A 27,722-nucleotide genomic window follows, 5' to 3' on the forward strand; every position below is an offset into this window, starting at 1 on the left:
AGATTTGTTAGATTAAATATAAGGCTGATTTTTGTGGCATGTTAAAAACAAATAAAAAGCATATGTATATAACTAGTTCTTTTACAAAATTGCCAAACTATATTATACGTTTGAAATTTCAGCACAAGAGTTACTGGTTTCAGGACTCTAATTTATCCCATCAGGCAAATAAGACGTTATCAAGATGTTAACTCCAGTAAACCCAAATAATAACTCTGACTCTTTATACCTTAAACAAACACTGCTAAAGTAATTATTAAATTGTAATTGGTAGTATGTGTTTCCCTGGAAATTCCTTTGAGTATTGAAGTGGTCGCTTTCTTTCTATAACATCAGCTTAGTTCATAATTCCTAGCATTTGACCCCTGATCAGCTATGTCATCTGAATTACTAATCATTTGATTAAAATCAAAACCTCAGGACCATGACAAGAATACTATAGAAATCTCATCATTATGTTATTACTGTGACTATGACCTCCTATAACATAATAAACAATTTATATTCTATCATAAAAACCTGAATTCAGAATGAACTACAAATCATGATTCATAATTGAGTCTTTGATATGCAATTTCTTGTGTTCATCATCTATTTGAGTGATCTAGGCAGTGCAAGAACAGAAGACCCTAAAGTCTGAAGCTTTCTTCCTTCTAAATATTAACCTAACCTATATGTCTCAATTGTTAATAAATTTGGAGGCTATCCAGAAGTTTGCCAAACTCGTTTGTCAAAAGTCATGTAAATGCAACCTCTCTCTACAACACTACACACACCTGCAAATAAATCATTTTCACTTCCAAATCAAAATGTTTGAACTTTAGTTTCATTAGTCAGTTTCTGAATGGCAGCCCAAAATTACAATTTCACCAATTTTTCTACTTTATATAAACATTAAAAAGAAAAGCAAAAACAGATTTCTTCTATTCAGATGTTAGTTAATTCCATTAGTTTTTAAACCCCTCAAAATTGTTTTAGCTCTTTCTCTTCTACTTCCCTTCCTAAATATTCAGTTCAAAACTCATTATCTGGGGTTGAAAAAGGCAAGTGAGCACACTGGGAAGAAGAGCCTCAGGGGCCCGAGCAGGATGCCAGGCCTGCAAGAGGAAAGGTGCATGGGGGTCTGGTCTGGGAGGAGACCTGAACCCCAAACGGAAGCGGGGGCATCTGCGTGAGAACAGGGCCTGACATGGGTGTCACAGCACTTGAAAGGGGTGAGCAAGGCCGCTGCCAGGGAGCGGAAAGGAGGAGTGTGGGAAATATGGCAGAAGATCAGTTATACACAGGGGATCGATCAAATAAGTAAACACTAAGATAAGATAACGGCTTCTCACCACGGAAGGACATTACAACTACAGAAAAGATATAAAGCAGAATGACCACTGGGTAATAAACTGAAATTGGAGATATCGGTGTGAACTTAATGGTTTTCAATATACTATATATAGCTAGATACAGATGTCTATAGATGTAAGTGTGTATGTGCATATATGTGCGTATGTCTGTACATCTATGTGTATGTAAACAAGCATTTATTTTCTGATTCTGATGCTGTCTTATAGTTATGTAGAATATCCATCCTTGAGGAAGGGAAACACAAATATTAGGGGTAACAGTATCATGCATGTCAAATTTTTTTTTTTAAAGTTCTAAACTTGTTTTTATCATTGTTTCAAAATCAAAACATTATTTCGACACAAAAATTACTATAAATCAATGCCACATGCTCCCAATTATATAACTTTTACTATAACATATTATTATAACTATTTTATTTTATTATTAGTTATCATTGTTAATGTCTTGCTGTGCCTAATTTATGAATTAAACTTCATCATAGGTATGAATATATAAAAAAAAGGTCTTCCATACAGAGGTGGCCGCAACAAGTTGATGCTTCTCAGCTGTCTCCCTTCCTGTCTGTCTGTCCCTGTATGAAAAGACAAATAGGCTCTGGCCCAGTAGCTCAGTTGGTTAGAGCAGTGGTCCCCAACCTTTCTTGGGCCACGGACCGGTTTAATGTCAGAAAATATTTTTATGGACCCGCCTTTAGGGTGGGACGGATAAATGTATCATGTGACCAAGACAAGCGTCAAGAGTGAGTCTTAGATGGATGTAATAGAATCTGGTCATTTTTTTAAAATAAAACATCGTTCAGATTTAAATATAAATAAAACAGAAATAATGTAAATTATTTATTCTTTCTCTGCGGACCGGTGTCAAATGGCCCATGGACCGGTACCAGTCCACGGCCCGGGGGTTGGGGACCACTGGGTTAGAGCATCATTCTGATATGTGAAGGTTGCAGGTTCAATCCCCAGGCAGGGGCAGGGGAAGGTACTCAAAGCAAAAAGCACAGGGAAAATGAGACTGAGTTAGAGAACAAGGGGAGTCATACTGCACTCACTCTGGGGCTTATCGTCAATGAATGAATTCCTGAGGGAATCGTTTGCATGATTATGATCATTTCTACCCCAGCCTTCTTTCTAAAATTGGAAGTACATAAATATATATTTAAGTTAAATGCTCATGTGCTGCGACACTGCCTAGTATATAAGCCACATAAAAGAAGTCATCCTGGAGAAATAAGTAATTACCAGATGCTATTTCCTTCTTTAGCATTACCAATTGAAGAGAACTCCTCTAGTGTTCTAGTCCACCACCCACCCATCCCCACTACTGCTTAACTTTCACTTAAGTTTCCAAAATTGTGCCACCTTAAAAAAGGAGACAAGAAAATACATAAATCCCATTACATCACCAAGCTAAATTCTAAAATGTAAATGTACTCACATAATAAGAGAAAACATGAGGCATAAGCCCTGCAGTTATTTGGCCTACTGTTTTCTTAAATTCATTCAGAGTTGATTAACAGTTTAAAATTCTATCAAAATTCAATTTTAGTGAGAAATCATCTCTTACCCACGACCATAAGTGTGAATTCAAACCCTCTCTTCACTGATTTTCTGTATACTTGATTTGGGAGATTTGCAAACCCCACATAGCCTTCAAGGTTCTTCTGTTGCTGAGAAAAAAACAAAGGGCCAGGTGATTCACGAATCAACAAAACTCTTCTGTCACACATTTCAAATTCCCTTCATTAATCTATTTTAGAAACGTATACAAACTATAATTCATGCAAATCAAACTGATTTTATAATAGTATCAATAAAAGCATTAGTAAATTACCACTATGGCCAAAATAAATTGAGCATGAGTTGACTGACAATTAATAATCAATTATAAAAATTCAAGGAAAGAAAATTTTTTTAAAACCTGCCTCAGAGCAAAGATTTCAATTTATAGTTAGTAACAGTAAGATTCTGATCAACCTTAAAACTATTCACAATTAAAAAAAATACCCTTAAAATTATATCAATAACTCTTCTAATTACCCCTTTGTTCATACTGACTACCACAGGTATGAGGTTTCTTGAAATTTGTCTTCTGATTCATTAAGTAGAATCAAAATGTTGAGGTTACAGCAATTTTTCCATAAATTCTTGAAAGCTCTCATGATCACTGTTAATCAATAAAGAGTATCTTTCATCTATTATACCAAGTCCAATGTCACTTCAAGGTTTCACATGAACCTGATGTCTCCATTATCGGGGACATCAAATTGACCCAGTTTAAATGAGAATTCAGTTTTCTGTATGGTTTTTGACTCTTTAATGATCTCAACAGTTGCTTCATGAGTAATTCAAAGACACCTATTTCTAAGTTGGTGTAGTCAATAAATCTAATTTTTAACTTAACCATTGTTGAGAAAAGCTGCCCACAGTTCATACCATCTGAATAGAGTTTTACTAGTTAATCTTACGTAGAGGTAGATCTTATTCATCATTAAAATAGAAGGCAAAGTATTCCTAAAAGGTACTTATTTCTCTTAAAAGATTCTGTCACATTTATATTCTCATTTTAAAAAACTCATATGAGGTTAAAGCATTAATTCAACACATATGGATTTAGCAAATAATCTGCATTTCTCACCAGTATCACATGTAGCTAAATATCCCATCCATAACCTTTTACCCTTTTTTTCATTAATATAAACTAATTTTAAGCCAAATTTTAATATAAACAAGCCAATTAAATTGAAAGGCTAATTTTAAATATAATAATTAGGATACTGATCTTCTAAATATAGTATTTTAAAATCAAATATCTGGAAGCCTACTATGTGGAAAGCTAAAAATATGTATTCAATTTAAGGCTTCCTCAGTTCATATTTTACCCAACTGTAAATTAAATTTAAGTTAGACTGCAAAAAGTCTCTGTGTAAATTATCAAGTATACTCACGGCTACTTTGTAAAGAACGCATTTCCATCATTCCAGTGTTCCAGATTCCAGCAGAACAGACCCACAAAGCAACAGTAAACAAGCAATTCCAAAATTGTACGTGGCGCATTTAATCCAAACAGAAGAGGAAATCCATGGGAACATAGCAAAAGATAAGGAAAAATGAAAGTTAATTACATGGAACTCAACAAATCTTTCTAATACACATGCCAAGAATATTGGTGGGGTTGGAGGGGTTACAAGGCCCAATGAGTATAATTCATTTTCAGCAGTTCTTCTGATAAAATATACAACAAAAGACCTCCTACCTTTTTATAAAAGCAATTACTATGCCCTGCACCTGAAGCTTTCCAAGAAATGGTGGGAAAGCTGTAAAGTATGAAGTTTCAGAAAGGTATACAGGGACCAAGTTTAAATCTCAGTAAGAAAAAAAGCATACATCTTGCTTTGTCAGTCACTAGATTAAGACAGCCCAGATCAGGTAAAGACAAATGTTTTATATAAAATATTTACACAGTGCTGTATTTCAAGTTCAGAACTGGAAGAAAGGCAAGCTTATGGATGGACACACGAAAGGAAAGGACACTAAAGATGACAGCAGTAGCAAATGGGAAAATGAAGTAAATGCGAACTGTGAAAACTGAAAGACAACTAACGGGGCACAAAGAAAGCAGACTGGCCCTGGACACAGTGTCTGTGGAGAGTGTGCATCTTTATACCGACAGGAATCTGAGTTCTGTCACAACCTGACATGATGATAATGGTGCTGACTTTTCATGTGTCCCCTTCACAACCAGGCCGACCCTGACCACCTGATCTAAATGACATTCCCACTCATCCTCTCAGTCAGCACTCTGTTTCATGATTTACACTTAGCACTTACCCCCACCTAACACACACTGTACTCACCTCACTGCCATCTCCACACCAACCCACCTTCAATTAGAATATAAGCTCCATCAAGGTAGAGATGAATAAATTATACAAATTGTGGCATCAGAAAACAAAAAGCCGTCTGAGAGAGCTGAAGTTTCAGAGAATATACTATAGGGTGCATATTCAAGAAACCCACAGGGGAAAAAGTCATAATAAAAATGGCTCTGATTTTGCCCCTGTCTTCCCTCAAATCTTACAACAGTCTTCAACATATGTATAATTTGAGGACTGAATTCAGAAAAGGGAAGAAGTATTCTAGGCAAAGTGGTGGACCCTAAAAGTGGGGATAAACTTACTATTTCCAGGAACAAAAAGAACTACAAGAACTAGAACGATGTGAAGTAGTGACCAGGAGATAAGTGACAGAAAATGAGGTCGGGGGGCAGCCAGGGGCCACACACCATGTGGGATCCGGACAAAAGAAAGTTGGATGTTATTTTAAGAATGATGGGAAGCCACTGGAGGGTTTCACACAGGCAAGTGACCTGACCTGATTTGAGTTTTAAAGAGAGCTCTCACTGCGAGGAGAAAGAGTGAAAGTAAGGGAATTAGTAAGGGACCTACTGCACTAGTCCGGGGAAGAATGGGCACACTGAATTTAGATGGTGTAGAAGCAAGAAGAGATAAGAAGGGTTCAGAATGTTTTGAAGATACAGTGTTGATGGACTGCATTTGATTGGTGAAGGAAAAAGAGACCAGAGATAACTCCAAGGCTAGTTATATCTCTTAGGGGAATAGAAAACAATTGAGAAAGAAGAGGCTGGGAGGTGACAGCCAAAGTTGCCAAAATCAAAGACAACCTCAAACGTGTTCAGTTTGAGGTTTCTATTATATATGCAAGAACAGGTGTTCAGCTGACAGTTTAATAGATGAATCCAGAAATTCTATGGTTGGTTGGTGCTGAAATACAGATTTTGGAATCCTAAGCATATAGTCTTAGGGGAGGACTGAATTCCCAAGGAGAGACTACATTTAAAAGGGAGTCTAGGCCCTGGCCGGTTGGCTCAGCGGTAGAGCGTCGGCCTGGTGTGCGGGGGACCCGGGTTCGATTCCCGCCCAGGGCACATAGGAGAAGCACCCATTTGCTTCTCCACCCCCCCCCCCTTTCCTCTCTGTCTCTCTCTTCCCCTCCTGCAGCCAAGGCTTCATTGGAGCAAAGATGGCCTGGGCGCTGGGGATGGCTCCTTGGCCTCTGCCCCAGGCGCTAGAGTGGCTCTGGTCACCGCAGAGCAACGCCCCGGAGGGGCAGAGCATCGCCCCCTGGTGGGCAGAGCGTCGCCCCTGGTGGGCAGAGCATCGCCCCTGGTGGGCGTGCCAGGTGGATCCCGGTCGGGCGCATGTGGGAGTCTGTCTGACTGTCTCTCCCCGTTTCCAGCTTCAGAAAAATACAAAAGAAAAAAAAAAAAAAGGGAGTCTAGACGGAGTCCTGAAACACTTCAACCTTGAGATGTTAGAGAAAGAGCGAGAAAAATCAGTCAATGTGAAGGAGCAAGCATCGGCTCAAGACCACTCACCTGTATTAAACGCTACCAAAAAGGTCAAATAAAATACCAAAGACATGACCATAAAATTTGGAAATAAGGTTAACTGTTAACTTTGGATAAAAGCAGTCTCAGAAACATAGTGAGGAAGAAGAGTGACTAGGTAGAGAGTAATCAATTTGGACATACCTGTTATGACATTTAAAATAACTTGACATTTTAAATTACTTAAAAATTAAACATGTTACTGTCAGTCTGCGCACATGACTGAATTTTCGGAGGGAGAGAACCATGTCACACTCAATTCCTATAGTCCTAACAAAATGCTAATACAGAGGAGATAGTAAAAGCTGAATAACTACACTACACTTTCACAGGAAGAAACTGTGCCCAAAGAGAATAGGCAGACATAAAGACCTTTCACAGGTCATAAGCTTTCCTTACCCCAATTCTCAAATCAACCACACTCTATAATTCATAAGGCCTAACCACCCACCACTGCTTTTCCTGCACAAATGAAATGTTCACAGTGCCAGTGTGAAATATAATCTCTAGATAAAGGAACATTATTTTTAGGTGTGAGTGATATAACTGTGACACTTATAAGCATGTGAACACAGATCAAAGTACATCTACTAAAATACCATTAAGAGTATTATTTGATTTCAAACATCAGTTACATAACGAAACAGTTATCAAAGTATATTTTTATAAGCATATATTTACAAAATCTTTTAGTTAAACAGAGATATCAAGTGTCTATGTCAAAAATTATATTTAAGAAAATCAAACTACAGCTCCATTGCTTGTTTCATTGCCTGTGGAAAAGTCAGCATAAACACAATATCCAATAATTTTAGCGTTAAACTTACTTAACCTTATATCTAGAAACCAATTATATTTGAAAAACAAGATGGGCCCTGGCCGGTTGGCTCAGCAGTAGAGCGTCGGCCTAGCGTGCGGAGGACCCGGGTTCGATTCCCGGCCAGGGCACACAGGAGAAGCGCCCATCTGCTTCTCCACCCCTCTGCCGCGCTTTCCTCTCTCTCTCTTCCCCTCCCGCAGCCAAGGCTCCATTGGAGCAAAGATGGCCCGGGCGCTGGGGATGGCTCTGTGGCCTCTGCCTCAGGCGCTAGAGTGGCTCTGGTCGCAACATGGCGACGCCCAGGATGGGCAGAGCATCGCCGCCTGGTGGGCAGAGCGTCGCCCCTGGTGGGCGTGCCGGGTGGATCCCGGTCAGGCGCATGCAGGAGTCTGTCTGACTGTCTCTCCCTGTTTCCAGCTTCAGAAAAATGAAAAGAAAAAAAAAAAAAGAAAAAAAGAAAAACAAGATGTTTCAAACAAGTTCCAATGGGTATATTATTGGAACCCCTAACAATTCTTTAAAGTCTCTTGCCATTTGTTTTTATTCCAAAGAATAAAATTACCAAAATCTTGACATCTAAAATCTCATTATAATTCTAAGGGTTTGAATGTTAATATCTGCTTTAATAAAATGTCCCAAAGAGAAAAGCCGCAACCTATTTTGGAAACTGCTAAATATGCTTTTCAGTAACAACAAAATTGATTAAGGGATGCTGTAACAAATCAGAATTTGAGGAAAATTAAGATATATTCCCGGTAGGACCTACTAAAAATTCTTCACTATCCCCCCTATCTTTACAAAATAAAAAGTTCAGCCCAAATTACCTTACTAGGACCAGAATTCTATTTCTCCCCTTAAGAACTGCATTTTAAAAAGAAATCAGGCTACAAAAATACAAGGTTTATAACAATAACTTTAAATTTCAAAAATAAACATTTGGTCTTTCCTAAAGAACTTCAAGTTCAATCTGTAACCATTTAGATTTTAAAACATAGATATACTGTATATTGTTTTACACACTGACAAAAATAATTTCATTTCTTTCTCCTAAAATTTAGGTAATTCTAAATACAAAAAAACAAAACTACACACTAAAAAGAAAAGTATATTTATTCATAAATTTACTTGCCTACTACTTAGTATTCTTAACAAAGGGCTTTACATCATACACACATATATGTGTCTAGCACTTGCTTAAATTCCTACCATCTCTTACACAATCCCCTCCAAAAGGTAAAGAACTTCACCATGTAAATGTTTTAAATATTTTAAACATAACTGGTATAAAAATACATTCTACATTTACTGTAATAAGAACACTAAGATGTTACAAGATTACACAGGCATGTCCTAAATGTTGGCTTTGATGTCTCCTCTCCTTCAATATTTTAAAAGTTCACGTCTTGGTTAGAATGTCCTTTTACTAAGATGAGTAATTGTGTACTTTTATTGTCTTCTTCTATCTGGGAGTATTGGTTAATCTGTTCAAAAAATTTTAATAATTCTATCAACACATGTCAGAATGAGATAACTTAAAATTTATATATTTTTTCCTTGAACCTGGAGTTAAGATTTCTACTTGGGCCTGACTTGTGGTGGCGCAGTGGATAGAGCGTCAACCTGGAAATACTGAGGTCGCTGGTTCGAAACCCTGGGCTTGCCTGGTCAAGGCATATATGGGAGTTGATGCTTCCAGCTCCTCCCCCCTTCTCTCTCTCTGTCTCTCCTCTCTCTCTCTCCCTCTCCTCTCTAAAGTGAATAAATAAATAAATAAATGCTTTTAAAGATTTCTACTTATAGAATTACTGACCATACTCTTTCATTCATTCAACGGAGTTACTGGACCCTTACAATGTATATACTAGCAATTAGAGATGTAAAAGTGAATAAAAACAAGGTCCCTGCTTATGAAACTAAGAATCTAAGGTCAGGCAAGTTAGAAGGCAATTATAATAACACAGTGATAAGTACAACTGATGTAGGCAAGCACAGAAAAGATGCAATGAAAGCAAAAAGGCCAGGGATTCTGGAGGACCAGCAGGAGTGGTCCAATGAGGAGTGTGGGCAGATGCTAGAGAACACGGCTCTCCAGCAGCCTAGTTGGTAACTAACGACAAAGGCCCAAAAGCAAGAGGAGGGCATGGTTCTTTACAGGAATTACAAACAGTTCAAGACAACTAACTTATTTTCAGGGCCTAGGCCTAAATAAAGTGTAGGAAACTTAAGCAAAAGCCAGATCACGAAGGACTTTGTTAGCCACACTAAGGAACTTATATTAGATTAGACTTCATCTTGAAAGCTTATGAACAGCATTTAGGACTTGAAGCAGAAGAATGCACAATTACACTAATTCATATGCAGTCACATTCATATTTTAGAAAATTACCACTGAAAAAATATCAAAGATGAACTGGAAGAGAGAATGAGAACAATTCTAAGAGTTTGCAGTAGTTACCCAAACAAGAAATTAAATTAGGGCTTAAACCAAGCTAGAAGCAGCAGGGACGAAGGGAAATGTAAGTTAGAATCCCAATGTCCAACAAGGTAGCTACTAACTACATGTGGCTATTGAACATTTCAAATTTAGCTAGTCTGAACTGAGATATGCTGTAAGTGTAAAAGTATGTGCCAGACTTTGAAGACTTACAAAAAAAGAAAAAAATTTTTAAATCTTTTTTTATATTAATTGTATGTTTAAAAATTTTTAGATAAACTGGATTGTATAAAATATACCATAATACTAAAGTTAATATCACCAATTTCTTATTTTTAAAATATGGTTACTAGAAAAGCTTGAACTACCTATGTGACTTGCATTAGTTTCTATTGGAAACTAACAATGCTGGGTTATATACTTAGATGAACCGACAGGTCTTTGCAACTAACTTGAGGGGAGGGTAAGATATAGGTTTCTAAACGTAGGTATAAGCAACTGGATTAAAGATGGTATCAATTATTAAAGGCTGGGATCACCTTAGTTTAAGGTGTTAACTAGATTTGGGGGAGACAAGGGTCTCGTAGGTAGCGGTGTATATAAAAGTTAGAATTTCTAAATATGTCTAGGTTAGACCGATATTGATACAGTATTTTAACTAATCAACATTTAAATCAGGGGTCTCAAACTCGCGGCCCGCCCACCAATTTTGTGCAGCCCGCAGACTAATCAAACTTCGTGGATTAGTCTGCGGGCTGCACAAAATTGGTGGGCGGGCCGCATGTGGCCCGCGGGCCCGAGTTTGAGACCCCTGATTTAAATGGTACAAAGGCCAAGGGCATAAATCCAAATACCGTACACAAGGTAGGAAGCTGGCCAGAATCAACAACAAAATCCCACCACCTACTCAAGCCTAGGAGAAAGTGAGAAGGGAGAATGAAGTAGTTAGTTCATAGAGGAGGTTCAAGGTCAACTGTAGTGGCCTCTTTCTTCAAGAGGTGCTAACTGTATCAAATGCTCTGGACTCATCAGTATAAAGATACATAAGACTCTAAATATTATGCGGGATCACTGTGTGTGCAAAGATAAGGGAATAAGGCAGGCTGGAAGTATTCATACATAAGCAGTGAGTGACTCTACCCAGTGAGTACACTCATTGTTTCTGTACAATTGTTTCTGAACCCTTATCTGTAAAAAGAAGAGCAAGAGGTGGAAGCTACAGGATAACACAGGGTCAAGGCAGGGTTTTAAGAATGAAAAAATAGTTGCATTTGTTTAAATGCCAATAGAAAGATCAAGTAGACAAGTGGTTAAAAAAGGGAAGGTAAATTAGGATAATGTTCTGAGGTGAAGGACTGAGTTTTTGTAAGCACTAGAGATAAAATCAGCTGTTAATCCTGAATGGAGAGGGGAGACAGAGAATTTTAAGAGGTAAAGATCTGAATCAGCAACCACAAAAACAGGGATACATAGCAGGCAGTCAAGCAATTCTGTCCAGTAGTTAAGGCTGAAGACCAAAATCTGTATGAATTTATACACGGGATCTTTTTCTCCGGTAGCAATTCGTAACTACAAGCAAATACGCTGTAGGATGCATTTTGAAACATTTTTCAGAAAGGGTACACAAAAGTACAAGAGATGAAGGGAATCGACAAGCATAATTGAAGCATTCAGTAAACAAAAATGAAGAGTGTCAAGGAAAGGTAGGAAGAAAGTGAGATAGCTAAAAGAATGTGAAACTGTGGTTACAATGGTCCATAAAATAATTAAGATTTTAGAAGTGAAACAGAAGTTCCAGATGACAAAAGGGAGCCATTAAAATGATGGCTCAAGCACAGTCCAAAAGCTGTGAGGCTAACTTATCGAACAAGTTTTACAAATGAGCACTTTAAAAAGGTGCCAGCATGATGATGGAACTTGTGGCAGAAAGAAAACTGAGTGTTCAATGCCATCTTTAATGAATAAAGAGAAAACAAAGATATGGTAACTGACAAATTTAAGACTGAGAAAAGCATAGGCTTTAAAGAAGCAGGGCTTTTTAATGGGAGAATGTTCTAGAACAGTGTTTTTCAAAAGCTGGCCAGGGAACCTCAATCTTCACACAACATCAGGATGGTTAACTCTTTCATGGACTAGCACAAAATCTCTGGCAGACAGGCACTGGGCCATCAACTGGCAGTTAAAATCACTGGTCTAGAGTCTAAACCAATGCTGTCTGATACAAATATAAGGTGAATCACATATATGATTGTAAATATTCTAGCAGGCACATTAAGGAAGTAAGATTAAAACATGAAATTAAGTTTAATAATGTATATTATTTAACCCAATGCATATATCCAAGATCATTCCAATATGTAATCAATACAAAAATTATGATTCATTTTAACTATTATTCTGCATTCTTTTCTTTTGTAATCTTTGAAATACAGCACAGCTCATTTAGATATGGTCACATTTCAAGCACTCAAGAACCACGTGTGGTTAGCAACCATCATACTAAATATACATGTCATAAATATGGAACACTGTCATCAATGCAGAAAGCACTACTCAAGAGTGCAAAGTGACATGAACAGTAAGTATTGGTATTGGGTGAAGAAGTGGAGAAATAGGAACTCGTCCACATGACTGTTGGAATAAAATTTAAAACACTTCCATGAAGAACAAAAGCTTAAGTTTCCATGCTCTCATAATCAACAAATTCCATTTCTATAAATGTAAAATCCAGGGAGTATGTAAGCTTTAGATAAAAGAATATTCAACAATGAAAAACTGTAAAAATCAAGCTCCCAAAACAAGTAAACAGATAATATATTAGGATATTAGGATACTCCCATATGTTAAAATGTCATAGTCATTAAAATTCAGCAAGATTGGACAAATAACAATGCACTGAATAGGAAAACTAATACAGGTGTTCCCCACTTCCTGAAATTTCACATTCTGCCACTTCGCTTTTGTAAGAGACCTACATTAGTACCTGTTTTCACTAACTAAAAGAAATCCACAGGGTTTTCCCTTTAGGGGAGAAACAAAGGGGTCCTAGCACTCAGTGTTTGTTACAGGGCAGTGCAGTGCACACTCTCCCCCACGCTGCAAAGGGGTCCTAGCACTCAGTGTTTGCTACAGGGCAGTGCAGTGCACACTCTCCCCCATGCTGCAAAGGGGTCCTAGCATTCAGTGTTTGCTACAGGGCAGTGCAGTGCACACTCCCCCATGCTGCAAAGGGGTCCTAGCACTCAGTGTTTGCTACAGGGCAGTGCAGTGCACACTCCCCCATGCTGCAAAGGGGTCCTAGCACTCAGTGTTTGCTACAGGGTAGTGCAGTACACCCCCCCCCCCATGCTGCAAGAGGCACCAGGAAGCTCCTGCCCTGGAACCACACTTACTGATCAACATCAAGAGGCCATAACCTTGAGCTGTGTCTGTTAGTAAATGTACTTTATCTCAATTTATTTTTTGCATCTGTTAGCAAGATGTGTCCTAGGGTTATCAGAAAAACCAAAGAGAGCTCATAAGGGTGTTAAGCTTAGTGTAAAACCAGATGTAATTAAGTACACTGATTTCTTAGGTTATTTTGGGGGCCTGGAAACACTCAAAAATTTTTCCATATAAATAACGGTAACTGCTTCTTTGCTTTATACATTTTGGTTTATACAAGGTTTCACAGGAACCTCTACTTTCAGGTAGCAGAGGAAACCTGCAGTAGCTGGCACAGTATTACAGACCCTTAAACATTTCTTGTGCATACATTAGAAAACAATCAAAAGGATATAGACTGGAATGGCATTAAAGAAACTGGCAGAGTAAAGATCTCAGGAAATTCTCTGTTACAAACTATGAGAAAACTGCAGAATTATCAAAATCAACTTCTTCAGAACCCTGGATATTAACAAAAGGCTTGCAACAGTGTGTTTATTCAATAAAAAACAGGCTGAATCTCATCAAAAACAGCAGCTCCTGTTGCATTTTTACTTGCGCGTTCTCATCTCCCCTCCCCAGCTCCATAGTAGCCTTAAAAACCAACAACATGCAATGGCAAAAAACAGCTGCCTGTCAGCCACTGGAGGAGACAGAACAGGCTCCATCAAAGCCCCATTCCCAAAGAACCGCCATTACGTCACCTGTCTTGTGGTTCCCTGGCAGATCCCACAAGACAACCTAACCAACTGAGATAACCAGACTTCAAGACAACACATAGCGAAGAAAACAGACTTGACAGAACGAGTTCCCCCCAAAAGTCACTAACCAAACAACAAATAGCAACAAAAAGCCCTGTGGGGTGGGAAGGAGGGAGAATCTTACCAGAGTTGCTATACTGTATTATTTTTTTTTTAAATTATGAGAAATTCAAACAACAAAATAAAAAACCCCACAAAAATGTATGGTTCATATACAGTAGAGAAAACAATCAATAAAAATGATCCTGGCCTTGGCCGGTTGGCTCAGTGGTAGAGCATCGGCCTGGAATGTGGATGTCCTAGGTTTGATTCCCAGTCAGTGCACACATGAGAAGCAACCATCTTCTTCTCTACCCTCTCTCTCTCTCTTCTCTTTCTCCCTCTTCTCCTCCTGCAGCCATGGCTCAATTGGTTTGAGCGCATCGGCTCCAGGCACTGAGGATGGCTCCTTGGAGCCTCCACCTCAGGTGCTAAAAATAGTTCAGTTGTGAGCATGGCCTTAGATGGGCAGGGCATCAGCCCCAGATGGGGGATCTGGGTGGATCCTGGGTGAATGTGGGAGTCTATCTGTCCTCCTCTGACTTGGAAAAGAAGAAAAAAAAATTTTTTTTAATAATAAAAATGATTCCCAAGAGCCCTGGCTGGTTGGCTCAGTGGTAGAGCGTCGGCCTGGTGTGCGGAAATCTCGGGTTCGATTCCCGGCCAGGGCCCACAGGAGAGGCGCCCATCTGCCTCTCCACCCCCCCCCCCCTTCCTCTCTGTCTCTCTCTTCCCCTCCCACAGCCAAGGCTCCATTGGAGCAAAGTTGATCCGGGCACTGGGGATGGCTCTGTGGCCTCTGCCCCAGGCGCTAGAGTGGCTCTGGTCGCAACAGAGCGACACCCCAGATGGGCAGAGCATCGCCCCCTGGTGGGCGTGCCAGGTGGATCCCAGTCGGGCGCATGCGGGAGTCTGTCTGACTGCCTCCCCGTTCCCAGCTTCAGAAAAATACAAAAAAAAAGAAAAAAAAATGATTCCCAAGAAAACTCAGACATTCAGCAAAGACTTTCAATCTGTTCTTTTAAATGTTCAAAAAACTAATGGGAAACATGTCTGAAAAACTAAAGGAAAGCATGAAAACAATGTTTGCCAATAGAGAGCATATCAGTAAAGAGACAGAATATTAAAAAGAACCAAATAAAAATTCTTAAGTTGAAAAGTACAATAACTGAAATGAAACTTCACAACTTGACAGGTGTCTTACCTTTCAGTGTAGTCAGACTGAATTAACAGGATTAAACATTCCAATCAAAAGGCAAAGACTGGATAAATGGATTTTTAAAAACCATGATTCAACTGTATGGTGCCCACAAGAAACATTTTAGAATCACAGACACAACAGCTTGAAAGAAAAAGTTTAGTAAAAGTAACAAAAAGAGAGTTAAAGAGGCTACAACACAGACTTAAACACACAAAAAATTTTTTGTGTTGATTAAAATATATATTTATCAAGAAGTCATAACAATAATAAACAAATACGCTCCTAACAACTAAGCCCAAAAATACATAAAGACTAAGAAAATGAAAGGGAAAAATAAGACAATTCAATAACTGGATTTCATATCTTTCAAAAGTGGATAAAAACACTAGACAGAAGATAAACAAGGAAACAACTGTATACTACCTTTCACTAATACAGTATTTTTTATATCTCCTTTCTTACATATTATTTTCTCATTTATGCAAAAATATAGGAACTAGAAACTAAACCAGAAACTAACGAGACTGACTGCCCATACAGCTGGGTGAAACTGTGATAGTAAGGGGGATTAGAAGAGAATAAAAAAGAGACGTACGTTGTGAGGGAGACTTCTGGACATAACTGTTTCAGAGTTGACTAGTAACACCCGAGTAATGTTTTACATATTACAACAAGAAAACAACCAAATCAGCCAGGGTGTGAGAAGAACATAAAGTGAACTATAAAAGAAGTAACAAATGAAGCTAACTGTATTTCAAATCAGTAACATAACCATACTTAATAAAGGGGGAAAGAAAAACATAACATTGAAAACAGTATTTTGACTGTATAAGACTAAAAAGTATATATAAATACTATACACTAGTAAATCAATATATTTAAAACAGCAATTCTGAAACTATACTTATGTATGATATATACCAGAATTAAACAAGTACGTAAATAAATTGTGAATGACAGCAGTGTTTTTCACTGTTAGAGAAAAGAGTTACAAAATAAGGAAAAGAGAAAGACAAGGCTGAACTTTGTGTTAGTGGATTGGAATTAGTGTATCAGTATGAATTCATGATTTTTACACATCAACATTCATATACATATATAGTTTTTATACATAGTTAAATACATATAGAAATAAGATGTTTGAATGTGTATAATTACATAATTTCCTAGATCTATCTGCTAAATACACCTAGAAGCAATGATATCTCAAGAGCAATAACCATTTCTAGTGCTCAGACCTTGTGTACTAAATACCATTCTCAAATAAAAAGAATCTGCACTTCATGGAGAAATGACTGATTCCTGGGCTTAGGAAAGAAAAATACAAGATGAACCAGAAAATAAGAAAGTACTCCAAAAACAACTGATGTACATATTAAAAAGATGAATACGAGCCAACTTGAAACAGCTCTTGGTCCTGGCTGGGTATAGCTCAGTGGATTAGACTGTGATCCCGATACGCGAAGGTTGTGGGTTCAATCCCTGGTTAAGGCACATACAAGACTCAACCAAGAAATGCAAAAATAGATGAAACAACAAATTGATGTTTTCTCTCTCACTCTTTCTTCCCCTTCTTTTCTCTCTAAAATAAATCAATAAATAAAAATTTTAAAAAGAGAAATAGCTCTCAAGGGTCAAATCCAGGTCAATTTGATAAAATAAATATTCATTTGATTATACCAATACTAAATATTTGAATGAATGAAGACTATATAAAACAGACCAGCTCTTCATTACAAAAGCCCCTTTTTTAAATGTAGCACAACAGAAACAGAAAACCACTATTAAGGCAAACAGCACAGTAATAATTGTGACAGAAGAATTACTGACAGTGGATAAAAGTATGATGAGAAACAAGTTATTTGAATAGTTCAACAAAAGACTAGTATCTAAAGCATACAACTCAAAATGACAAATAACCAAACTTCAAAACGGACCAAACATTTCAATAGCCCACCAAAGCTATGGCTGTCAAACAGGCACATGATTAAGGTCCCTAATACCATCAGTCATCAGGAAAATGCAAATTACAATGACACTGAGGTATCTATAAAATTCTACTACAATAGCTAAAACTGAGTGACCGCCTCAGTGCTGATGAGTATGTGAAGCAACTCACAGGTGATGGAAATGTAAAATATCACAACTATGTTGGAGAATAATGGGGCAATTTCTGAGAAAGTTATACATGTATCTCCCTACAACTTAACTTAAGTAACCAAGAAAAGTGTAATCATGTGCCACCCCAATGACTGCTTTGAAAACAGTACACCAAAACAAGCTGTAAAGAAAATATATTCAAATTTTAACATTGGTTTTATTTTGCTAACTGGACTTGGAGATAAGTCAGTCTCCTATTTCTCATTTTCCAAGTTATTAAAAAAGTGAAGCATTTCTATTAAAAATATATTTTTTAAAGAATCACAAAGAAAGAAAAGAAAATGAATTCATGTTCACCACAAGTATGTTTCTTTAAGAGATAAATCAGATGTCCTTTATTTTCCAATTCTAACAAGTTCAGTAACTGCAAAAAGATTATAGGAGGTAATTCTGACAAGATTTCAATAATGATGTGCATAAAGCAAGGTACAGAAAAGGCTGGAAAACTATAAAATAAGATGTATTATTAGCTGGTTAGCTGTATGTCAAATTCAACAGAATTATACACCACAAGGATCCATCCTTAATTAAATGTAGCACAACAGAAATAGAAAACCACAGATAACATCATTCAATACTTTGATTAAAAATATGAAAGATATATTTGTCAAACTGGCAGATAAAAGCTGAAAAGGTAACAGAAACTATATGACATACTCAGAACCCACATAAAATCTAACATGGAAATATGAGGATCTAAACCAGGAATAGTCAACCTTTATATACCTACCACCCACTTTTGTATCTCTGTTAGTAGTAACATTTTTTAACTGCCCACCAGTTCCACAGTAATGGTGATTTATAAAGTAGGGAAGTAACTTTATTTTATAAAATTTATCAAGCAGAGTTACAGCAAGTTAAAGCATATAATAATAATTACTTACCAAGTACTTTATGCCAGATTTTCACTAAGTTTGGCAGAATAAATCTTTATAAAATCACTTACTATAGTTAAATCTATCTTTTTATTTATACTTTGATTTCTCCACTACCGCCCACCATGAAAGCTGGAACGCCCACTAGTGGGCGGTAGGGACCAGGTTGACCACCACTAGTGGGCGGTAGGGACCAGGTCGACTACCACTGATCTAAACCATGTCCTTTTTCTCACCCCCAAACCAGAATATGAAGGATAAACTTCCAGTAAAAATCAGAACCATAAAATGAGACTCCAAAATAAGAAGGTGGTAAGACATTTTTCAGCCATCCAATCAACAAGTTCCTCTAATTACCAAAAAAAAAAAAAAAAAAAGTGAAGAAGATAAAACAATAGCAACCTAAGAGGAAAAAGCAGCAATATCTTAGCTGAGCTGACATTATGGTCCACAAATCAACAGCTGCCCTAAAAGATAACTTAACTTTAGGTCTCATTAACAGACTTACATAGCAAGTAGAACGAGATAAAAGATAGGTCACAAGATACCAAATTCTTGGTGTTAACAGGGATATGTACCAAATATTTCAGCCTGGCCTGTAGTGGTCCAGTGGATAAAGTGTCAACCTTGAATGCTGACATCACCAGTTCGAAACCCTGAGCTTGCCTGGTCAAGGCTCAAAGGACACGTAATCTACAAACAACTAAAGTGAAGTAACTATGAGTTGATGTTTTTCACTCTCTCCACTCCTCTCTTCTCACTCTGTAACAATCAATAGATAAAATCTTTTTTTTCCCTTTATTCAGTAAGAGGAGGGGAGGCAGTGACCGGGATCCACCTGGCAAGCCCACTAGGGAGTGATGCTCTGCCCATGTGGGTGTTGCTCCATTGCTCAGCAATTGAGCTCTTCTTAGCGCCTGAGAGGCGCCATGGAGCCATCCTCAGTGCCTTGGGCCAACTTGCTGCAATTGAGCCGTGGCTGCAGAAGGAAAAGAGAGAGAGAGAGGCAGAGAGAAGTGAGAGGGGGAGGGGTGGAAAAGCAGATGGGCACTTCTCCTGTGTGCCCTGACCAGGAATCAAACCCAGGACAGCCACAAGCTGGGCCAATGTTCTAACACTGAGCCAACTGGCCAGGTCCTAGATAAAATCTTTAAAGAAAAATTCAGAGGGAGTATCAGCAATGGTCAGAACAATATAACTCTACCATACAAATGTTGTTAGAGGAAATGGAAAGACTAGAAGTCTCACATAAGACTCAGAGAAAGCTGTTTTTAAATTATTAATAATAGTTTAAAAAATAAAAATTAGATTTAATGTTTTGGTCTCAAGGAGTAAATGAGAACTTCTGAATACAAATTTGTTAAACGTCTGATACATACAAAAATAGAAAAACATTAACTGACAGCTACTCAAAGATGTAATATACTTCCTCAGAAGGTAGTGCGTTTCCTACACATGCCAGACAAGCTCCGTCCATCAGAAATATAATAAAAGCAGGCCCTGGCCGGTTGGCTCAGCGGTAGAGCGTCGGCCTGGCGTGCGGGGGACCCGGGTTCGATTCCCAGCCAGGGCACATAGGAGAAGCGCCCATCTGCTTCTCCACCCCCCCCCACCCCTCTCCTTCCTCTCTGTCTCTCTCTTCCCCTCCCGCAGCCAAGGCTCCATTGGAGCAAAGATGGCCTGGGCGCTGGGGATGGCTCCTTGGCCTCTGCCCCAGGTGCTAGAGTGGCTCTGGTCTCTGCAGAGCGACGCCCCGGAGGGGCAGAGCATCGCCCCTAGTGGGCGTGCCGGGTGGATCCCAGTCGGGCGCATGCGGGAGTCTGTCTGACTGTCTCTCCCCGTTTCCAGCTTCAGAAAAATACACACACACACACACACACACACACACACACACACACACAAAGGAAATATAATAAAAGCTACACATGTAATTAAAATTTTTCTAGTCACATTTAAAAAAGCAAAAAGAAACCAGTAAAATTAATTGTAATAATATATTTTCTTTAACTTACTATGCCCATAACATTATTTCAGCATGCAATCAATATAAAACTTTGTAATATACTTCAGGATTTTTTTAAATTTACTGATTGATTTGAGGAGGGGAGAACGAGGAGAAGCATTCTTTTGTTGTCCCACTTAGTTGTGCACTCTGGTTGCTTCCCATATGCGCCCTGACCGGGTACTGAACCTGCCACCTCGGTGCTTTGGGACCATGCTAGAGCAAACTGTACTGAGCTAACTGGCCAGGGTGAGATATTTAGGTTTTAAAAAGTAGAGTCCAAAGCCCATGGAACTGGTATTCTTAAAAGAGAAAAAGACACTAAGACATCTCTCCTTCTCTCTCCACATATGCAGAATAAAGGCCATGTGAGGACACAATGAGAAGATGGCCAGCCGTATGCAAGCCAGGAAGATACATTACTAGAAACCAAACTTGCTGGCATCTTCATCTTGGATTTCCAGCCCTCAGAACTACGAGAAAACAAATGTCTGTTATTTAAGCAATCCAATCTGTAGTATTCTTTTATAGCAGCCTGAGCAGACTAATACAGTTCCTAAGAAAGTACTCTTATACCTACTGCAGACCAAATTATATGGTTGTTAAAATTATTAATAAACTATGATAAATGTTTATATATGTTTATAAATTTACAACCAAAGACTTGGTAAGTCTATCTTACTGAGCTACTAAAGTAACCAAAATAAGTTGCTATCTCAAAACTGCCAATTCTAATTTTATCTATAACCAAGGTCTCCAACTTATATTTCATTAAAAAAAAAACATTTCACTCAACATCTGTGCTGTATATAATAAAGCTAGAGATTAGTGGGGGAAACTAAAAAAAAAAGCCAACTATTACAATATTGCAATACTATCTCATAAACAATATTTGTAATATTAAACTAATAACTAATCATACACAAAAAATTGACAATGCCTATCTACTAAGAGTGTGGTCTGCAAGGAGTTCAAGATAAGGGAAGACTCCAATAGTTGGTGCAAGTTCTCCAGAATGAGTAGTTTAGGTCTTCCTTAACAGATGACAGGACTTAAAGATAAATAAGCATAGCATAAGCAAGAATACAAAACATGATTTGATTTGAATAGAAGGAAAAAGCCAAACCAAGAAGGACCTGAAATGACTGCCTAAGTTTATAATGAAGGAACACAGAATCATAAGGAAGTATAAGGACAGCTAGAAATGTGAATTCCAGTATCGAACTTAGAGCTATGTTCTGGTGGGTAAGTTACAGAACTTTTCTGGGCCTTACATGGGATAAGGTCTCTCAGATTACTGTAAGGTATATATGAAATATTTACCACTTCACACACAGTAAGTTCAATGTGCAATTATTAAGAACTCTGGGCTTTTAAGTTGCAGTAAGTGATTCCCAATTCTGGATGTAATCAGCAGCATCTGGAGAGCTTTATAACAACAGATACGTTGCCCTCAACCTAGAAATAGAGAAACAGAATCCTGCTGGCAGGGCCCAGGAAACAGTATTATTTTTTTTTTAAATTTTTTTATTGATTTGACAGAGGAAAGGAAAGAAAGGAGGGAAGGGAGAGAGAGGGAAAGAGAAGGAAAGAGAGGAAAGGAGGGAGAGAAGAGGAGAGGAAGAAGGAGGAGGAGTGGTGTGGGAGAGAGGGAGGGAGGGAGAAAGGGAGGAAAAGGGGAGTGAGGGAGAGGAGGGAAGAGAGGAAAGAAGGGAGAGGGGGAGAGAAAGAGGCATCAACTCCTTGTCCCACTTAGTTGTTCCATTGTGCATTCACTGGTGGCTTCTCGAATGTGCCCTGACTAGGGATCAAATTTGCCACCTCCTTGTGCCAGGACAATAATGTACCCACTGAGCAACCCAGCCAGGACCAGAAACAATATTTTTAACAAGAACCTTAGACAACTATACTAAAAATGGAAAGATATTAATTTAAAGTTCTATAATACGCCAATTGTGAAAGTACTATTTGGGGTACAAAAATCGTACAACAATTTATTAAATGAGGTGGGAAAAAACTGGAAGCAATAGACCAATGAGGAAATTACTCAATAGGAAAGACAGACCTTTATTCCTCTTGGTTAGATTCTCATTTGTTAAACGGAATCTACTAGGAGTGATTGACTACACTTAGAACACTCACCCTTTAATTAATGCCTGAACTGTGGTGGCACAGTGAATAAAGACTTGACCCGGAAAGCTAAGGTCACCAGTTCGAAGCCCTGGGATTGTCTGGTCAAGGCACATGTGGGAGTTGATGCTTCCTGCTCCTCCTCCTTTCTCTCTCTCTCTCTCTCTCTCTCTCTCTAAAATGAATAAATAAAGCCATAAAAAATTCAATGTAATCTCTCAGCTCTACCCAGAAATGTCTAACATAGATTCAAATAGTTTCCATCAAGCATAAAACTCCAGCCTTACTGCCTTACTCCAGGACAGTACTAATGTTCATGGTGCATTTATCTCGTATGACATGGTGTATCTGCAAGTGTGTGGTATGACTTACGTGTTTCTTCCATATTGACCAAATGCTTAACTTTCGTAAAGATAGGGGCTGCAACTTTTCAGCAAGTCTAAAATTATTCCCAATTTCAAAAAAGAAAAAATAAAAGAAACTACATCTATATAATTATCTTTCTAAGAGCAAAGCACCATGGTCTATCTAACACAAACTTCACTACTTTTGGTAAGTCCACTTGCCAGCCAAGTAATTCTAGTTACCTTCCAGGTTCACAGTGAATGAATCATCTCATAGTGCAACTCCTAGTTATTCTTAATAGACCAACTTTTATATTCTAATACAAAACCCAAGACAGAACTGACTAGAGTTCTATCTAGGATTACCAATTTCATCCTTTCTGCCATGTTCTCATGTTTCCAAACTTAAGCTAGAGATACGTTTTACTAGATTCACCCTTCCCAGAAACAAGGAAACTAAAAGACTACAAGTTGTCTTCTAAGTATGTATAGTCCTTGCAAATTATACAATGCCTACATACTTTGGTTTCTTAGGTTCTTTTCTATTTGTACCTTATTTTATATACCCATAAAACACGAACCACTTCCACTTTATTTCATTTTCACTCAGCATAACTACACAAAAATTGAAATCTAACTCAACATTTAACAGGTAGCAGACCTTCAATACAGAAGTGAACCAGGAAATAAAAGCTGAGCAATTAAAACACAAAGATTACTAAAAGCAAACTAGATAGATACAAACTTCAAGGACAGAAGAAGGTAGGTATATCCATAGAGCAGAAAAATGTGAAAAGCAAAGTATATGTAGTTAAAAAGCAAAACCAACTATCACATTGTATTACTTACTAGTCCCATATTATATGTCACAGCACAAAACCAAATATTGCTGATGGTGATTTTAAGAAGTTCAGTGTACCCTGGCTGGGTAGGCTCAGTTGGTTAGAGTGTCGTCCTGGTACACTAATGTTGTGGGTTAGATTCCCAGTCAGGGCACAAACAAGAATCAACCAATGAATGAATAAATAAATAGAACAACAAATCCCCCTCTCTCTCTTCCTCTCTAAAATCAATCAACAGAAATTATTTTAAGTTCAGTATATTCTAATAAAAACAGGGAAGCTAATCAGTTTATAAATAACAAATCTCTCTTCAGTAATATAAAAAACATAAAACAAGTTTATTTGTACTAAACTAACAAATACTCAAGGAAAATACGAACGACAGAAGTTTGCATAAAGATACTGTTTAAGATAGTTCTTAAAATTTTAAAATACTGAAACTACAAAATAATAAAATGACTAGGCAAATTAGAGTATCATCCCTGGAACACCATATACATATTTAATACATATTTAATTCATATAGGTTGATACAACAAAAACTATATTACACATTAAGTGAGTAACATCTTGGTTTTATATAAAATTTAAGAATTTACAGAGTATATTTCCATATAGTACCTCATAATATATAATTCACCCCAGAGGTTATCAACGCTGATGGTTTATCAGAACTAACTAAAATACTGAAAATGTACATTTTGAATCTCTGTATCTAGTGAGTTAATCAGTCTCCAAGTGTTAAGTATTGGAAGTGTTTCCAATACCTAACCAGGGTTAAGGACTACTAACCACTAATATACCACTAATTACAACCATTAAAAAATATATGTAATTAAAAAAAAACACAAATTAACTTTTAGTGATTGAAATAACTTAATGGCTTTTTTCCCCTTCCTGGTTAATTTAAATTTATCATAAAAGGAACTAAGTATATCTGTGAAACTTTTGAAAATTAAAAAGAAAAAAATAGGCCTGACCTGTGGTGGCGCAGTGGATAAAGCGTCAACCTAGAACACTGAGGTTGCCGGTTCAAAACCCTGGGCTTGCCTGGTCAAGGCACATATGGGAGTTGATGCTTCCTGCTCCTCCCCCCTCCTCCCTCCCTCTCTCTTTCTTCTCTCTAAAATGAATAAAGTCTTTAAAAAATTTTTAAAAAGAAAAAGAAAAAAATAGTTTGAAATGTTGATGCTTGAGCCTGACTGTGGGTGGCTCAGTGGATAGTGCTGACCAGGGAATGCTGAGGTCCCAGGTTCAAAACCCCCAAAGTCATCAGCTTGAGCACTGGCCAGCTTGAGCATGGGATCATCAATAGGATCCCATGGTCGCTGGCATGAGCCCAAAAGGTTGCTAGCTTGAAGTCCAAGGTCACTGACTTGAACCGAAGGTCACTAGCTCAGCTGGAGCCCCCCCACCCCAGTCAAGACCCATATCAGAAGCAATCAATTAACAGCTAAAGTGACAGACTACAAATTAATGCTTTTCATCTCTCTCCCTCTCCCTGTCTCTCTGCTCTCTTGCTTAAAAAAGAAAAACAAAAAAAAAAAAGTTGACTTTTGAAGGTATATTAGTCACTGAAAAAAATTTTTCCTGTTTAGATCACCTCATACCCCAAAATGCTACATGTAACAAATGAAGAGGTATCCTGGTCATTTTAGTAACAGTATAAAAGAAAGCACTAGGATAAAATTACTATGAAGATTCTGCCTCCTCTTAGCAAATAATGATCTCACTCAAACTATTTACAGTCCTCTCTAAACCTGATTGCTAATCTATACCAAAATCTTCCTCAAAAAGAAAGAACTCTGATTACAACCTGAATGGACAATTTGAATACATAAGGATACAAAATGTCATTGTGTAAAGAAACACGTATCTTTCAAACTAAGTATGACCTTTAATTTGAAACACATACTGCTGTGAAATATATCAGTAGAAATTTTAAATAAGTAAACATTTTAGTACTACTCAAGAAATTGGTGCCTGAGGTCCCAGGGTCCAGAACCTCAAGGTCGCCAGCTTGAGTGTGGGCTCACCAGCTTGAGCGTGGGGTTAAGGGCTTGAGCGAGGACCACTGATATGATCCCCATGGTCTCTGGCTTGAGCAAAGGGCCACTGGCTGGGCTGGACTCCCCCGCACCACCCAGTCAAGGAATGTGGGAGAAACAATCAATGAACAATTCATTAAAGTGACACAACTAGGAGTTGATGCTTCTCATCTCTCTTCCTCACTCCCTCAAAAAAAAAAAGAGAAAAAATGGTGAGTTCAGTCGGTCTAACTTTGAAGAACACAGTCTCACACAAATCACTTCATTCAATTTCCTGCAACTCAGCTCACCAAAGCACAAATACCAACCAAATCTTAAAAAGAAAGAAAAAAAAAACCATTACTAACAATTTATTGACCAAACTACAATGTGGCTTTTGTTCAATATGGCAGGTACAATTACTAAACATAAAAATTCAAAGCACAAATGAATAAATTTATAATAATCTTAAAATGTTTATTTTTCTATCCAAGATCTCCAATATTGAGACTACCAGATAGGCCCATTCCAAGCCTCTCAATTTTATGTTTTAAATTACCTATATCAAGGCCCTAGCCTGGTAGCTCAGTTGGTTAGGGCGTCATCCCAACACATCAAGGTTGCTGGTTCGATCCCCAGTCAGGGAACATAAAAGAATCAACTAATGAATGCATAAATAAGTGGAACAAAAAACTGTTTCTCTCTCTCTCTCTCTCTCTCTCTCTCAAATCAATGAATAAAAATAAAAACTAAATTACCTATTTCAAGAAATAGTACCTACTCATCACCCATACACTCCAGAAAACTCAGACAGTTCTGGATATACTACTCACAATCTACTTCTCCTCACATACTGAACAACCATCCCCTATACTTCACGCCTTCTGCCAGTGTCCTTCCTCATTTAGTTCTAGGACTGCTACATTAACCGTCTTCAGTTCAATGGCCCCACCTTGGTGCTCTGTCTTTCCCTACTGGAATTATCGCATAATCACTCATATTCACCTTTAAGATTCATCTTTTCCAGTCTGAGAAAGGAATCCTTCCCTCTACTCCTCCCACTGTATGCGTACCTTTAAATAGTATCACAAATGATGTACTAAGTAAATGCCAGATTGGGAATACAAAAGTGAACAAACACAGTCCTTGACTTTAAGAAACCTACAATGAAGGCAGAAAAATAAATAGTTAATTGCCATATAGTTTGATACCTTATTTTCAAAGCTAAGATCTGTGTGCTTATTATATGCCAGGCTAAGAACTTGCTTGCCGTGTATTATCTCATTTAATTTTTACTTAATTTTCCAATAATTTTAGAGTCCTACTTTACAGAGAAAGAAACAGAAAAGGTTCTGTTATTTGCCCAGAGTTCAGTTAAGTTTTAGGGACGTGAATCTAGGCCTGACTCTAAAATCTAATCTCTTAATAATCACCATGCCTTCTATTTCTACTGTTACAGTATTTAACTCACTTTCCCTAATGCCTGGCAAACAGCAGGCACAAGACATGTATTTGTTAAATGAATGAACTTGAGTGTTGAAGTCCTAAGCTAGTAATGAATTAACATTATCAACGCTACTGCTTTAACTGACAGTGCCTCGAATCAGAGTTCAATGGCTCTGCGATACTAACACATGTGAAAAGATCGATGACCCAAGTTGCTCATCATGTCATTGTTTATAGCAAAATATTGCAAATAAATGTCTATCAGAAGGAGACATTAAATAAATCACACCATATCCATATATTGTTATGTACTACTTAAAAATGGAGAAATAGCCTGAGAAATGAAGTTAAGCAATTTTGTCATCATGAGAACATCAGTGTATTTACATAAACCTAGATGGTACAGCCTACTACACACCTAAGCTATATGGTTTAGCCGATTGCTCCTAGGCT

General features: G+C 37.8%; 1 protein-coding gene and 1 long non-coding RNA gene across 5 annotated transcripts in view; one reads left to right on the plus strand and one right to left on the minus strand.

Moving 5' to 3' along the window:
• SEPTIN7 (septin 7) overlaps positions 1 to 3,422 on the minus strand; it is a 46,654-nt gene extending 43,232 nt beyond the window's left edge. The window contains exons 1-2 of the mRNA XM_066354443.1: positions 3,396 to 3,422; positions 2,923 to 3,025 (exon numbers count right to left, since the gene is read on the minus strand). Coding sequence (XP_066210540.1) covers positions 2,923 to 3,025; positions 3,396 to 3,407 — 115 coding nt within the window. The 5' untranslated portion in view covers positions 3,408 to 3,422. The remainder of the gene's footprint in view (positions 1 to 2,922; positions 3,026 to 3,395) is intronic.
• The window catches only part of LOC136384240 (uncharacterized), a 40,928-nt gene continuing 16,126 nt past the window's right edge, over positions 2,921 to 27,722 (plus strand). For all 4 annotated transcript variants that reach the window (XR_010747548.1, XR_010747550.1, XR_010747547.1 and 1 more), the window contains exon 1: positions 2,921 to 3,021. This is a non-coding gene — a long non-coding RNA (uncharacterized lncRNA). The remainder of the gene's footprint in view (positions 3,022 to 27,722) is intronic.

This window comes from Saccopteryx leptura, chromosome 12, assembly GCF_036850995.1.
Source record: "Saccopteryx leptura isolate mSacLep1 chromosome 12, mSacLep1_pri_phased_curated, whole genome shotgun sequence".
NCBI lineage: Eukaryota > Metazoa > Chordata > Mammalia > Chiroptera > Emballonuridae > Saccopteryx > Saccopteryx leptura.